General features: G+C 47.3%; 1 protein-coding gene across 2 annotated transcripts in view; it reads left to right on the forward strand.

Annotated features, from left to right (window-relative positions):
- USP43 (ubiquitin specific peptidase 43) overlaps window positions 1-16,620 on the forward strand; it is a 91,442-nt gene that overhangs the window by 11,624 nt on the left and 63,198 nt on the right. Inside the window, exon 2 of one of the 2 annotated variants that reach the window (XM_081184445.1) lies at window positions 7,129-7,269. The exons of the other annotated variant lie outside the window; for it this stretch is intronic. Within the exon in view, the coding sequence (XP_081040571.1) occupies window positions 7,129-7,269 (141 nt within the window). The remainder of the gene's footprint in view (window positions 1-7,128; window positions 7,270-16,620) is intronic. 2 annotated transcript variants of the gene reach the window in all.

Consider the following 16,620-nt stretch of genomic DNA (forward strand, 5'->3'; position numbering starts at 1 on the left):
GATTGCTGCCCACTCCTTCATGATGTATAGGCTCGCCAAGGGAGGCTGCTGAGAACAATGTTTTGTTATAGTAATATTTCCCTTGCAAGTCTGGGTTTAATTTCTGTTTAATAGGATAGTTATTATGCAGCCACGAGGCTTCGGCGATGAGCTACCTGCTGAGGTTTCACTACATGTTACAGATAAGTATCTGGAGGGCAGATCTGTTAACACTCAGTTGGCTATATAGTTCCGTTAATAATCAAGGGCTTGTTAGCGTTTAATTGCTCTTCACTACCCAAAGAGCACGGGAAAGGGCCTTGCTTGAGGAGGAAGCGGGTATGAACTGCTTCCACAGGCTGCCCTCTGGGCTTTTGGACTGTGTGTGGCAAGATGGCTGCTGATGGATCTGGTCTCCTAGAGCAGAGACCAGTCACTTGTGGTCCTCCAGCATTTGTTGGACTCCCAACTTCCACCAGCCACAGCCAGCATGGCCAGTGGTCTAGAATGGTTGGAGCTGGAGTCCAGCAACACCTGGAGGAATGAAAGGTAGAGAATGCTGGTGATGTCTCACATCTGACCTCACCTGTTAGAGGGACCCTCAGGCATTCTAGTCTCACCGGGTAACGTGTTACATCAGCAGAATCCCTGGGCTTCTTCTGGCACAACTGGGCTCCCCTCTTCTCCCCCTGCACACCCAAAAATTGGCTCAGAGGGGTGTTTTGGGAGAACACCCAGAACACTTGGGGGCAGCCAAGGGGGGAAATCATTCCATCTAGGAAGCAGCAATGCTTGACAAGAACGTTCAGCAGAGCACAACACTGAATTCCACCCACTATGCTGAGGGCTCCTCGAAGGGAACATTCCAATTTTACCTCAGGCACGACTTTTGTTCCAGCAAGTGAGTCCTGTCACAGGGGTACAGGGTGCAAGACATTATACTGCCTGAGGTGGGAAAATCAAATGGTGTTCTCTCCCCCCTCTCTCGTCCCCAAATCTCACTGTCCATATATGCTGTACTACACACAATAAACGTAGACACCTTCACCAGAGGAGCTGTGCAGAGGTCAAGCCAGGATCTGGATATGAAAGGGGTAAGCTGTTGATAATGCACCCAGACCAGGAAGGCTACGTCCTAGCTGAAATATGAAGCCGTCTATAGCTCTGCCAACGACCAGCCTGGGAGAGTGGTGCCAGTCCACAGCCTGAGGTTACAAAGATGCTCCAAACTGCAGTTTTGATGGCTGTCCTCATGGGCAGCCATGCACATCACTGGTGGCTCCTGATAATGTCAAGTGTAGGCGGAACATCAAATGCCGATTGAATCCCTTTCCTTTGGAGTTGGTATGTGCCACACTTCTTAGCCCTTCAGCTGAGAAGGGCTGCACCTTCTCCCCACCCTCACAATGCTCTTCAGAAGCCTTCACCTCCCTGCTGTTCCTGGCTAGTACCAAAATCCTATGGGGAGTGAGAGAGTCTCACCTTCCTGATTTTAGCTCAGCCCATTTCACTGAAGCTCAGGTGTGGTGTGGGCAACCCTGTAACTAGTGCTGCTTTGTACACCTGCATTCCAGCACAGCCTGGCACAATGCCCCGTGCTGGGCACACATTCTTTCTGTGCATGCTTTTTGCTGCATATTTCCAGGCTCTTAGTATTCCTGTCTCGGCATACTGAATGTCACACTTAAACAAGCATAGCAGTATTTAGGGAGCAGCTTGCTCTTGAAATAGAGTGTGTGGGAGATGTTAGTGTGGAGAGATGGGGGAGTAAGGGGGAATAGACCTTTTGGAGCACAGGAGATAGATCCTTAAGGCGTGGAAGTGCCCCGGATTGCACAGGAAAGGGTGGTGGTGGTGGGGAGGCAGCCTAATTCTGATCACCAGATGCTGAGAAGAAACAAGGAGTGGCCATCACATTCATACCTTGTTTGCATGTGGTGGCCAGAGGCATTTGTCCGCCTGCCAGGGAAGCGATAATGTGGGACTAGATGTACCTCTTCCCCCCTCCTTCTGATTTAGAAACAGAGTGTTTATTTACATTCTTAAAAAGGTCATCCCTTCCGCGATTATGGCATCGGGGTAGGCTTGGAGACTTAGGCTGTCACATTAGAGCATCATAATCTCTAGCAGGCTAGTGCTTTAGGTTTCTTCTTGCATTGCCATTCTGCTTTTTCAGTACCTTTCTTGGGGACAGAACTGATGGGGGGAAACCCATGCAACTCTTGGCCATCGTGCACAAAGAGAGCTCTGCCTTGGGTAGCAGTTGCATTTGCTGGTTGCAAGTAGGGTTGATACTGCTGCCCTCCCAATAGGGCACCTGTGGCTTTAAGGGAGGGGTGGGAACTATGGGTCCTCTATTTTTTTTTTTTTGCTGGACTACAGCCAGAGCCGTCTTTCCCATAGGGCTTAGTGGTGCATCGCACCAGGGCGCCGGCCTCTCAGGGGCGCCCCAGCAAGTGGGGGAGTGCTGGGGCTTTGCCGCCGGCCTCCACTTTCCCTGCATGCCCGCCAGCAGTGCCCCACCAACCATACAGTTGGCGGGTGTGCAGCTTCCATCCCAAGTATCCCAAGCCTCTGCAGGGATCGCTCTCCTCCTGAGGAGGCTTGGGAGGGGCGCAACTTCACTCCCAAGCCTCTGTGGGGATCGCTCTCCTGCAGTGGCATAGGGGAGAGTTGTGCGCTCCCTATCTGTGGTAATTTGGGGGTGTTGGGTGGATATTCGCACCCCGGCGCTGCATCTGCTAAAGACGGCCCTGACTACAGCTCCCATCACTCCTGACCAGTCCTGTAGCGTGGGTTGCCAGTGCCTGGGGCCGTGCGGAGGGGTGGGTGGGAGAGAGGGAAATGGATGGAGTACACATGCCCAACAGTGCGGCGTCACCCAGGAGATTATGGCTGCAGAGATAAGAAAAGAAGAGTCCTTCCATTGTCTGGAGAAGCCACTTCCTGGTTTGCATGGAGAAGCCGTTTCAGCAGAGCACAAAAATTGAAGTACACAGCTGTCTTGAGGCAGCACCGGGTATTGATAATTAGTGCCTCCTGGGCTACCACCCCTGCCCCCCACGCTACACCACTGCTGGGGTAGATGGGAGTCATAGTGCTGAAGCATCTGTTAGGCCACCACTGCTTACCAGCTTCATGAGAGACAGACCACTGCTTTTCCCAGCATAGATGGGGGCCCGCAGTTCTCCTTGTGAGTTTGTGCCCATCCCACAGGGGTGGCTTCATGGGTACCTGGGGCAAGCTCATAGTGAGTGGCTTTTGGCACAGGAATGGTGTGTCACAGGGAGGTTTTCCAGTTTTTGTTAAGCTGGGCAAGGTGATGTTCAGAGCTGCAACTGACTAGACTCCTCTTCATAGCAGAGATAATTGGCTCCTTCGAAATGTCCCCTTGTCAGCAAAGCACAGCAGGAAGTGGCTGGTTTTGCTTTGTGATCTAGGAGGACTTCTTTGCCCAGGAGCTGCAGGTAGGGCACCAAAGTGTGGCCTCCAAGAGGAAAGAGCAAAGTGGCCCTGACAGGCAAAAGGGAGAAAGATCCTGAACTCTTCTTGTCTTCGCCCTCCTGGGTTCCCAACAGTGTAGCTTTGGTTGTCATGGTAACTGTTGGGCAACTCAGAGGCAGGCAGAGAGCCTGTGTTTGTCTCCTGTAGATCCGACATTGGGGATCAATTTAGCATCCTCTTCTATTGCTGCAGGGATAAACCGTGTCGTCCCAATTCTTTCCTTGTGAAATATAAGCAGGGGTCAAACTGCAGAGGGGCATGATTTAGGAAATGGGTAGGTCTGGGGATTATTATTATGATATTTGAAATGTGGAGTGAGCAAGTCTGGTTTTGGTAAGTAAGGTGAAGATCACTTGCACAAAAATGACATGGTAATGGTGTTCACACATTGTGGGATAAGCTTTTCTAGGGCACGAGCATGGTGTAGCTGTTAAAAAGCCAGTGTGTTTTAGTGGTTGTCCTAGACTAGGAAGACTTAGGTTCAAATCCCTGCTCAGCCATGCAACTCAGCCTAACCTACCTTACAAGGTAGTTGTAAGGATAAAATGGGCAGGGGGGAAGCTGTGGATGCCACCTTGTGCTTCCTGCGGGAAAGGTGGGTGAGAAACCTAATAAATAAATTGAAAACTTTTGCTAGATTATCTGCAAGAATTGGACCTATTTTTCAGCAGGGGAGAAATACAGTGGTACCTCAGGTTACATATGCTTCAGGTTACATACACTTCAGGTTACAGACTCCACTAACCCAGAAATAATGCTTCAGGTTAAGAACTTTGCTTCAGGATGAGAACAGAAATCGTGCTCCGGCAGCACAGCGGCAGCAGGAGGCCCCATTAGCTAAAGTGGTGCTTCAGGTTAAGAACAGTTTCAGGTTAAGAATGGACCTCCGGAACGAATTAAGTACTTAACCCGAGGTACCACTGTAGTCGTCTTTGTAGCTTCAAGAGCAAAAAAAGAAAGAATAAGGACTTGTGTCATTATGTAAAGAAACCTACTGCATTAGGTATAGAAATAGGTTTGATGTGTATTGCGTGGCTCAACACGATTCTGCCTTGGAGAAGTTCCTGCTTTGTTAAGCTAAAAAGTGAGGAGGAAATGTCAAACTGAAGAGTAGTTCAGCTGCAGGGTTTCTTTTTCGCAACTCCATTGTATTGACCAGATTTACAACTATTCAAACTTATTACACCCAGATGCTATAGTGAGGGAAAAAAGTATTTGGTCCCCTGCTAAATTTGCCTGTTTGCCCTCTGACGAAAAAATGACCAGTCCATAATTTTAATGGTAGGTTTATTGTAGCTGTGAGAGACAGAATAACAACAGGAAAACCCCCAGAAACCCAGAAGACAAAAGTCAGAGATTGATTTGCTTTATAATGAGTGAAATAAGTATTTGGTCCCCTATCAACCAGCCAGATGTCAGGCTACCTGGTTTCTTCACTTTATGTAACAAGCTGAGATTAGAAGCACCTGCTATAATGGAGAGGTCTTACCTGTAATCCCAGCTCGCTACAGTACCTGTACAAAAGACACCTGTCGACAGAAGCAATCAATCCAGCAGATTCCAAAGTAGCCACCATGACCAAGACCAAACAACTGTCCAAGGATGTCAGGGAGAAGATTGTAGAGTTGCACAAGGCTGGACTGGGCTACAAGACTATTGCCAAGCAGCTTGGTGAGAAGGTGACAACAGTTGGTGCAATAATTCGCAAAAGGAAGAAACACAAAATAACTGTCAACCTCCCTTGGTCTGGGGCTCCATTCAAGATCTCATCTAGTGGAGTTGCAATGATCAGGAGGACGGTGATGAAGCAGCCCAGAACTACACGGGGGGAGCTTGTCAATGATCTTAGGGCAGCTGGGACCATAGTCACTGTGAAAACAGTTGGTATCACACTACGCCGTGAAGGACTGAGATCTTGCAGAGCCCCTTGCAGGCCCATCTGTAGTTTGCCAATGCACATCTGAATGACCCAGAGGAGAACTGGATGAAAGTGTTGTGGTCAGAGGAGACCAAAATCGAGCTCTTTGGCATCAACTCAACTCGCTGTGTTTGGAGGAGGAGGAATGCTGCCGACCCCAAGAACACCATCCCCACCATCAAACATCGAGGGGGACAAATTATGCTTTGGGGGTGTTTTTCTACTAAGAGGACAGGACACCTTCACCTCATCGAAGGGACGATGGATGGGACCATGTATCGTCCAATCTTGGGTGAGCACCTCCTTCCCTCAGCCAGGGCATTGAAAATGGGTCAAGGATGGGTATTCCAGCATGACAATGACCCAAAACACACGGCCAAGGCAACAAAGGAGTGGCTCAAGAAGAAGCACAAGAAGGTCCTGGAGTAGCCTAGCCAGTCTCCAGACCTTAATCTCATCAAAAATCTGTGGAGGGAGCTGAAGGTTCAGATAGCTGCACATCAGCCTCGAAATCTTACTGACTTGGAGAGGATCTGCAAAGAGGAGTAGGACAAAATACCTCCTGAGTTGTGTGCAAACCTGGTGGCCACCTACAAGAAACGTCTGATCTCTGTAATTACCAACAAGGGTTTTGCCACCAAGTACTAAGTCATCTTTTGCAAAGGGATCAAATACTTATTTCACTCATTATAATGCACATCAGTCTCTGACTTTTGTCTTCTGGGTTTCTGGGGTTTTTCCTGTTGCTATTTTGTTTCTCACAGCTACAATAAACCTACCATTAAAATTATGGACTGGTCATTTCTTCGTCAGAGGGCAAATGGGCAAATTTAGCAGGAGATCAAATACTCTCCCCCCCCCCTCACTGTACCTGTAGATCTGGTCCAACAAATGTTCTACATTTTTTTCCTACTCCACAAGGAGTAGGCCTTGTGCGAGTTTTGTGGCTGCCTTTGCCTAGCTGAGGCTACCTAGATACATATAGGGCAGTAGAATGGGGAAAGCTTTGAATCCATGGGGTACCATCCCACATATTTCTATGGCTACTTCTTCCTGTGTCCCTTCCCTTTAAAATTTCCTCCCTGTCCTTGCCTACCGCTGCTGCTGCCCTTGCTACAAATAACACCATGTTCTTTGAATCCTGCCATCTTGGAGCCGGTCCAGATTATACAGCAGAAGTCATGCAAATGTGCTCTGCATAATTCAGACTGAGCTCTTGCTTAGGTTACAAGCCTACATCTGGGCTGTGCCCTTTCTCTTATTTCAGTCAAGCGAATGAGTGACTTTTCCAGGGTTACTCAGTGTGACTCTTAGGGCTTGTTCTCACTCAGGTGGTAAACCTTTGTTTGGACTGTACCACTTTGACTGCAGTTGGGGGCCTCCCTTGATGGACTGCTTCTCCATATCAAACAGTTCCATCCCCACAGAAAGTGGGTGTGTCTGGGAGAACACTTCTGGTTTACCTTCTCTCTGATGTGCCAGCCCCCACTTGCACTCTGAAGTGGTAGAGTCCAAACATCTTGTTTTGATGAGGCCTTATTCTGATTAATGTGATTCTGCTGCTCTTGGCTCTTTTTATTTACCCACAACTTAGCCCAAGCAGAGGGAAGATGTCAAGGAGGATCAAGGCATATGAATATTTTTTTACCCTTCCATGGCTAGGGCCCCTTTCCTACACCATACAAAATATTAACTTTGAACTCTTGTTGTTGTTTTTTTAACTGCAGAATGTCGTATCTAAGTATGGCACACAGTTCCGTGGAAACTCACAGCACGATGCCCTGGAGTTCTTACTGTGGCTGCTGGATCGTATGCATGAAGACTTGTGTTCGGTGTCTCTTAATCAAAAACTCAAGGTGTCTGGAAAGGTCAGTGCCTGGCAGGGGATACCCTGAAAACTCTCTGACTTTACACATCAGATTGTAGGAATGTGCATAGAGTAGCTTTTGCATCTCATTTCTAATAATAATAATAATAAGAAGAATTTATTATTTGTACCCCGCCCATCTGGCTGGGTTTCCCCAGCCACTCTGGGCGGCTTCCAACAAAGATGAAAAATACATTGAAATGTCACATATTAAAAACTTCCCTGAACAGGGCTGCCTTCAGATGTCTTCTGAATGTCAGGTAGCTGTTTATCTCTTTGACATCTGATGGGAGGGCGTTCCACAGGGCGGGCGCCACTACCGAGAAGGCCCTCTGCCTGGTTCCCTGTAACTTCACTTCTCGCAGCGAGGGAACCGCCAGAAGGCCCTTGGAGCTGGACCTCAGTGTCCGGGCAAAACGATGGGGGAGGAGACGCTCCTTCAGATATACTGGACCGAGGCCGTTTAGGGCTTTAAAGGTCAGCACCAACACTTTGAATTGTGCTCGGAAACGTACTGGGAGCCAATGTAGGTCTTTCAAGACCGGTGTTATATGGTCTCGGCCGCCACTCCCAGTCACCAGTCTGGCTGCCGCATTCTGGATTAGTTGTAGTTTCCGGGTCACCTTTAAAGGTAGCCCCACGTAGAGCGCATTGCAGTAGTCCAAGCGGGAGATAACCAGAGCATGCACCACTCTGGTGAGACAGTCTGCAGGCAGATAGGGTCTCAGCCTACGTACCAGATGGAGCTGATAAACAGCTGCCCTGGATACAGATTTGACCTGTGCGTCCATGGACAGCTGTGAGTCCAAAATGACTCCCAGGCTGTGCACTTGGTCCTTCAGGGGCACAGGGAATCCTCCACACCTGCCCGCCTCCTGTCCCCCCAAAACAGTACTTCTGTCTTGTCAGGATTCAACCTCAATCTGTTAGCCACCATCCATCCTCCAACCACCTCCAGACACTCACACAGGACCTTCACCACCTTCACTGGTTCTGATTTAAAAGAGAGGTAGAGCTGGGTATCATCCGCATACGCAGTCCAAACCCCCTGATGATCTCTCCCAGTGGCTGCATGTAAATGTTGAAAAGCATGGGGGAGAGGACAGAACCCTTAGGCACCCCACAAGGGGTCTGAACACTCACCCCCCACTACCACTTTCTGAACACGGCCCAGGAGGAAGGAGCGGAACCACTGTATGACAGTGCCCCCAGATCCCAGCCCCTCAAGACGGTCCAGAAGGATGCTATGGTCGATGGTATCAAACGCCGCTGAGAGATCCAGCAGAACTAGGAAACAGCTCTCACCTTTGTCCCTAGCCCGCCGGAGATCATCAACCAGTGCGACCAAGGCAGTTTCAGTCCCATGATGAGGCCTGAATCCCGACTGGAAGGGATTTCTCCTTCATTTGAGGGGCGTTCCCTCCATGTGTAAATAGTTCCCAGGTGACAATGGGACCGGCTGCTAATGTCACAAAAGCACTGGTGTATTGACTGTTTTTTAAGCTTTGATTTTATTTACGTTCTACTGATTTTCACTTATGTGAACTACCAGGAGGTTGTATTTAATTGGGTGGAATTTAAATGCCAAACAGTCAATGATGGCTTCACTAAAACAGAGGGAAGTAGTTACATTTCCCCAGTTCCTTAGAGAGATAGTGGGTGCTCACTCCCAGGTGAAAGGCTGCAGGTTTCCCAAATGCAGTCTGTTATCTTCCCCTCCTGCTCAGCTTTCAGACTTTTCCTCTCCCTTCCACACTGGGAAGTGGTTCAAGAGGAGATGGTAGACTGACAGACCGGAATTCCATTATCCCAGGAGCTATCTGTGTGCCAATGCAATTTGGTATCTGTAGATATGTGTCTGCTGGTTTCTGCGTCACAGTGCTTTACACACTTCAAGTGCTTGGGTCAAACTTATTTCCTGCATTGCGACTTACAGCACACACATTCTCTCTCGCACACTGTTATGCTGTGTCTGAGTAAGAACATGATGGATACCCATCAACACAAGCCTCTGGCAAAACACACATTTTTCCTTCCTCTACCTGACTCTTGCCTTAATTATGGGGCTGGTACAGGGAAAAGCTGACTGAGGTGGGACACGTCATCCTGCCTTAAAACCGGGACAGGTTTCTGATGGACTTAAATGTAATAACCTTTCCTTTGGCTTCTTTACCCCCTTAGGGCCTACAGGAAGGAGGCTGTACCAGGTTTGATCTTTGGTTGTACAAGGTTTTACCAGATGTGGACATCCAAATCAGTGATTGAATAAAAAAGGACATAGAGTCAGTGTTTTCTTCCCTGTGAATGTGGGCCTGCAGGTGTTAGGTGGGGGGTTAAGGTGGAACTACCCTGGCTTTGATTATCAGTATGTTACCAAGTTAGAGCTGTGGCAGTGCCAGGCTGTTCCAAAGTAGCCCCCTCTCCTTCTTTCTTGTTCCATTCCTCACTTTTCATCCTAAGGATCTAGCCTCTGGTTCTCCATCTTAGCCACTTGCTCTTATTAGTGGCATAGGGACACAGGTGGCACTGTGGTCTAAACCACTGAGCCTCTTGGGCTTGCCAATCAAAAGGTCAGCGGTTCAAATCCCTGTGATGGACTGTGCTCCCATTGCTCTGTCCCAGCTTCTGCCAACCTCACAGTTCGAAAGCACACCAGTGCAAGTAGAGAAATAGGTACCACAATTGCAGAAAGGTAAATGGCATTTCCGTGCGCTCTGGCTTCCGTCATGGTTTTTTGTTGTGCCAGAAGCAGTTTAGTCATGCTGACCACATGACCTGGAAAGCTGTCTGTGGACAAACGCCGGCTCCCTCAGCCTAAAGAGAGATGAGCGCCGCACCCCATAGTCGCCTTTGACTGGACTTAACCATCCAGGGGTCCTTTAAAGGTAAAGGTACCCCTGCCCGTACGGGCCAGTCGTGTCCTACTCTGGGGTTGCGCGCCCATCTCGCTTAAGAGGCCGGGGCCAGCGCTGTCTGGAGACACTTCCGGGTCACGTGGCCAGCGTGACGAAGCTGCTCTGGCAAGCCTGCACCAGCGCAGCACACGGAAACGCCGTTTACCTTCCTGCTGGAAAGCGGTCCCTATTTATCTGCTTGCACTTGGGGGTGCTTTCGAACTGCTAGGTGGGCAGGAGCTGGGACCGAACAACGGGAGCTCACCCCGCCGCGGGGATTCGAACCACCGACCATACGATTGGCAAGTCCTAGGCGCTGAGGTTTTAACCACAGCGCCACCCGCAGCCCGCCAGGGGTCCTTTACCTTTCCCTTATTATTGGCATGTGCAGAATCTTGAAGTGCCGGGGCTTCCTTTCAGCACCTGGCATCCATTTCCTGGATACATTTTGGTTCCTTTCTGGCTGGAGATGGGTGTGTGGCTGAGAACAAAATCTCCTCCAAGATTACTAAATGTGCCACCCAGGAAAGTGATGCCAAAGTATTAAAATTCGGGTTGCAAACTTCAGTCAATATGTTAGTTGACCTGTGGCTTTCTAGATGTTCTTGGACTCCAGCTCTCAACAGCCCTGGCCAGCATGGTCCAATGGTCAGGGATGATGAGAGTCAGGGATGCTGGAGAGCCATGGCTTCCTCAGCCCTGATCTGAAGCAGCAATGGGGAACCTGAGACCCTTCAGATGTTTCTGGACTACAGTTCCCTGATTACTGAGCATCCTGGCAGGGCCTGATGAAAGTTAGCATCCATCAAAATCAGCAGGGCCTCAGGTTCCCCCAGATCAGGTTTTGATCTGTATGGTTGGAAGTTATGAGCTTGTTCAAATCTCTGAGTTGGTTTTGGTTCTCCTCAAAAGTTTGCTCCCTATTTTGTGGCATTTTTGTTGGTCCTAATAAGGATATTTGTCACTTTTGGATGTTTTCCCCTGCCGGCTATTTACACTTTTGGATACTACTCGGTCAAGACCAAGCTAGATGTGACATGTGGAATGTGTGCTCAGATCTCTGGCCACCTTTTTCTTTGGTTAAAATCATCCAATATGTGTGTGTGCGCGTGCGTATGTGTGTCAATATTTCTATCTCTATCCATTGTATCTATCATCTATCTATCTATCTATCTATCTATCTATCTACCTATCTATCTATCTATCATCTATCATCTATCTATCTGTCTATCATCTATCTATCTATCTATCTATCTATCTATCTATCTATCATCTATCTATCTATCTATCTATCTATCTATCTATCTATCTATCTATCTATCTAAACTTGCACATCCAAACTCTCTCAGTAGTTAGTGTGCTTCCCCTTAGGCTGTTTCCTTCTAATTGTCCCACAAGCGTACATATTATATACTAAGTACTGTAATCAGTGCATTTTCACTCCCTTAATTAGTGATCTTGTTAATGTATGTTCTTATGTTTGTTGCCTGTATTTTAAACTTTATTTCAAAATAAAATCCCATAAGTGGGATTCAACTAATGAGTCCCACCAGTGGAAATGCTACACAAGGACTTCTGTTTGTCCAGCAGAACTTCTTCCCCTCTTCCCCCCAATGTTCCCCACGATTGGTTCTGGGGTGGGGTGGGATAACCCCCTGGAACAGTGCACTGGGGGAGGTGAAGGGGGATTGTTCCGTCTGGCAAGCTGAAATGCTTGTCCTAGAGGAATGATAGCCTTAGCACAACACTGAATTCCTCCCCATGTTGTTGTTGCTTAAATCTGTGCCAGGCTGCTGGTGATACTTTGGTAAGGGATGTGGGGCTGATGGAAGGATGATTAACCATTTGGTGCTATGCCATATCCCTAACTTAAACCTTCCCCTCGCCTGCTGTTAGCCATGGAGGTGAAAAAGGCAGGTCCATTATGTACCTGACCTTGAGACCCCTCCGAAGTTAGGAAAAGCTTTGGTGTCAGCATTGAAACCATGGAGGAAAGAGGGGGGAAGCATGGAGGAAAGGCTTCAGTCCTTCTCTTCTAGTGTGATGGCCCTGATCCAGTGTCCTCTGGTGGCTTTTAACCTACTTATAAAAAATATTTATTTTGTTTTATTTCCAAACCCAACAAACAGTATTTTCTGACAGAATTTTTTCCTTTTTTATTATAAAAAATATATTAATTTCAGGTAACAAAGCATAGCCACACATTTCCTCTTTAGGTATATATGCAAAATCCATTTAAGATATTTCTAAATGATCTTCGTCCAATATACCGGTACTTTGCAGCAGTGTTCTATTCTTGTCCTGTGGCAGAGCCCACAGAGCAAGGCAAATCTGTCATTTCAGCACCGAGGAGAGCTCCTAGTGATCAACTTGTTCCCATAAGGTTTTGAAGTGAAGCAAGGCCTTGTGCGCCTCCGCCTGTAAGTCCACCTCTGCTAAGCTTAGCGCCTTTGGGGAGAGCTAGAGTCTTTTAAAGCAGCCTTTCTCAACCTTGGGATCCCAGATGTTGTTGGACTCCCAACTCTCATCAGCCCCAGCCAACATGGCCGGTGGGTTCAGAAGTTATTGTCCAACAACATCTGGGGGCTTTCAAGTCACTTGATGTAATGTTCAAAGGCAGTGGAAGAGATATTGTTTTAATTGGAGCTGTTCAGAATTGGGGGAAGAAGTTGAGTCCAGTGTTACTAAGCGAAATCTATAGAGGAGGCCTTCCATGAATACTCATCTACCATTAGGGGCCTTCATTTTTCTTTAAAGTCAGGTTGTGGGTATTGGGGCACAGGGACTCTTAAATTTTTAGTTTCATGTAACCATTAAAAGCCAGGTAGTCAATCAGCTGATAATTATTTGATATATGGACGGCCCTAACTGAAACAACAAGACAAATACAGCCATACCTTGGTTTTTGAACAGCTTAGTTCTCGAACGTTTTGGCTCCCGAACGCTGCAAACCCGGAAGTGAGTTTTCTGATTTGTGAACTATTTTTGGAAGCCGAACATACAGTGGGGCTTCCGCGACTTCCAGTTGGCTGCAGGAGCTTCTGGCAGCCAATCAGAAGCCACACTTTGGTTTCCGAACGTTTTGGAAATTGAACGGACTTCTGGAACAGATTCTGTTCAACTTCTGAGGTACGACTGTAGTTTTTATCAGTGGAATCCTCAGGCTTCAGTTAATAGTTCACATGGTGACAGATGACAAACTTGCTGACAGATGTATCTCTAAGCAAGTTCTGGACTTAATAACAAGCTCTTTGAAATCTGAGGAGAATTGCCTACGAAAAACAGCACACCAAGGACTGCACCATCTTGCCCAAGCAATGGCTCAACAAATCCATTTCATGGAAAACTCTGCAAAGGCCCGGCTAACCACTTTGACCTTCCAGGTAGACTTGGCCACTTCCGGATGGATCATAGAGTTAAGCCGAGTAGATGAAGGAAGTCTTTCTCTGCCTCTCTCCTCATTGTGTGAACCCCCATCAGAATCCCACTACTAATCTGCCACTAATTACACTTTCAGGCAGCTTTCTGGAATGGACTGGCAGCTGCTTTGCTGCTGGCAAAAATAGTATTTATTTATTTTTTAAAGCAAGCTACAGATTGTGCCTCTCTGTCTGTGGCTTATGCACACTGAGCTGGAGTTAGGGGGTATTTCTTCAGATAGTGCAGAGACTACACTTTTGAGTGAACGGCTCCTGTGTGTTGTGTTTTGCTGAGGACAACTGTTTGAATAAATGTTCAAACAGTCCACACCCTCCCTGTTGGGAGAGAGATCAGGGAGAGGGTATTAGAGCCCATCAGTCAAAAGACTTGCTTTCTGTATATGATGGGAGCCTCCCACCTGTCCTGTGAGGCAGAGCAGATTGAGATGTCCTTCTTTGTCCTATTATGCAGCAGCTGCCATCACTCTCTGCTTTCTTAGTCTCAAGTCGGGAGAATCTTAGGACTTAATGGATTTCTTCTGGGGAATGGGGTGAATGCTCTTATGTTTAAAACTTTCAAAGGCAACCCGCATTTGGCACGGGGGCAGGCCATCTCCCCTCACCCTGTAAGGCACAGCATGGAATTATGTACAGCCACTTACGAAGGGATTTCCAAAGGCATTCTTAACCTGTGTGGTGCCACACAGCACTTATCTCAAAGCGACTGTAGGACTATATTAAAAAACCTAACCTTGGGCTTTCCCATGGATGATGCAGCAAGCTTGTTTTCTACTGCTCTGGAGGGTAGGACCTGAACCAATGGATTCAAATGACAAGAAAGGAGACTAAACATTAGGAAGAACTTTCTGTTTGACAGTGGAATGGACTACTTCCGAATGGGGTGGACTCCCCTTCACTGGAGGTTTTTAAACAGAGGTTGGATAGCTGTCGGTCAGGGATTCTTCACTGTAGAGGGCTGGACTAGATGACCCCTGGGGTCCCTTCCAACTCTACAGTTCTATTATCCTATGACCACCTGATAAACTGCAAGCAGCCAGACCATGCAGAAATGTGGACTACTCCACATATTTTTATATATATGTGTTTGTTCAATCCAAGCACTGCTCCAGGTGGTGCAAGTCAGATACGTTTGCTCCAAAATGCAGCAGCTAGCCTAGTTATGCCAGTCAAGAGATGGTTCAGAGGGTTTGGTGTGAAACTTAGTATACTGTAGTGCCTTGGAAATGGGTCCATTTAGGGGACTGTACTGGTTACTTGTCGAAGAGGGAAGGGAAGTGAGAAATGGTTGCATTTCTCATTGGCCAGAAATAGGCAGATTTTCCACTTGGAACCTTGATATTTGTATTTTCAGGAAAGTGTAGGATCTGCATGCTTTGCTCACTTCCCGGTAATGTAGGAAGGAGTATTTAGGACAGAGATAGGAGTACCTAAATGTTGCACACAGAAGGGCTGGCTATTTCCCCTACATGGTATGGTTTTGCTGTACATTTATTTATTCTGTGTACATTCCAGGATTTGCTAGGAGAGTGGCAAAACGGGGATGTAGACTGCATTTAGGCAACACTCCCCAGAGGGCAATGGTAGCCTGTTCTACATGATGGAGATAATCACAGTGTCCCACCTTATAGGGTTATTGTAAAAATTACTGAGATAAGGGATGTAGAGTTAAATGGACATTCAAAAATCCACCATGTCAGTGCCAAGTAGTTCTACCAAGTGCCACTATTACTGCAAGACTATCTTGCCTGGTGGCAGTTTCTACAGCTAAGTGAGCCTGGAAGAACCAGAACTTCAGAGCTGGGCGGAGGAGTAAGAAATATGCATGAACATAGCCAGGATTTTTTGGGTGGGGGACAGGACTTTTGTTAGGGGGGCAGAATCAGTATGATTCATCAGCTAGTTTAGTATTTCTATTTTTTTACTTGATGTGGGGGCGGGGGGAGCATCTCCCCTCAGCTATGCCCATGGTCCTAAGGTTCTCTCCTGCTGCTGGAAGGGGATGTTGCAGATGTTTGGGAGACTAGTACCAAGCTGCTATTGCTGATGCAAATGTCTCTAACAATCATTCTTTAAATTTTCCGTGTCTGTAAATTGAATGAAAGACACACATATGCACATATAGTCTCTCTCTTGCTTTTTAAATATTACTTCAACAGCATTCCAGAGTGACACATTCCAGGGTAAAAAGAGAGTGTTCTTGACATCAGGTTATCTTCTCTTGACTTTTTCAAGTATGCAGTTGGATTTTTTTAAGCACATCATATAAATTATACTGTAATGAGGAGTATATTTGGCTGGTTCTCAGTTTATAGCATGTCCTTGCAACTCTTACCCTCTTATCTGATCTCCACGTAAACATCTTGTTTCCTCCCTCAGTTTTCTAATACTACCCTTTTTCCATGCGCTCCCTGGAATCTCCAAAGGATCTCCACAAAGCAGCTCTGTTGCCTGTCCCAGCACTAAGCACCACAGCGCTGTGATCAGAGGTGAGCCCTTTGCCTGCTGCCTGTGTGTAAAAGGGCAGCTGTGGAATGAGGGTGAGGAAGAAGGCTGCCTTTTACTTTAAAGAGCAGGCGGAGGGGCTTATTTCCAATCTCAGCACTGTGCTGCTTGGCACTAAGAAGGGAAGTACGGTAAATGATCCCTCTGGCTGCTCTTCAGAGAGCTCAGGGAGTGGCAGAGGGATTCTATCTCTTGATCTCAGCACTGAGACTGGGAGATAAAGGACTCTATCTTCTGACCAGATTGGGAGATGAAGCTGCGAGGCTGGTAGGCTACTTCCCGTGTGTCTTTGTGAGCCAGATTTCATCTGTGGATTAGCCACCCCTGACCTAGCACTATATCATATTTTCAGTTGGGGCTATTAGGGATGCTACAGAAAGAGGGGAAGAAATAATCGGATCAACCTTTATCACATAACACCCTTCATAAATATATTTATCCATCCTTGTTTTAATGCTAATCAGATGCATTTGTCTAGACGGCTTGTCTGCATTTGTGACAGGTGTCAAAGTGTGA

This window comes from Podarcis bocagei, assembly GCF_964188305.1.
Source record: "Podarcis bocagei genome assembly, chromosome: 2".
Classification (NCBI taxonomy): Eukaryota; Metazoa; Chordata; class Lepidosauria; order Squamata; family Lacertidae; genus Podarcis; species Podarcis bocagei.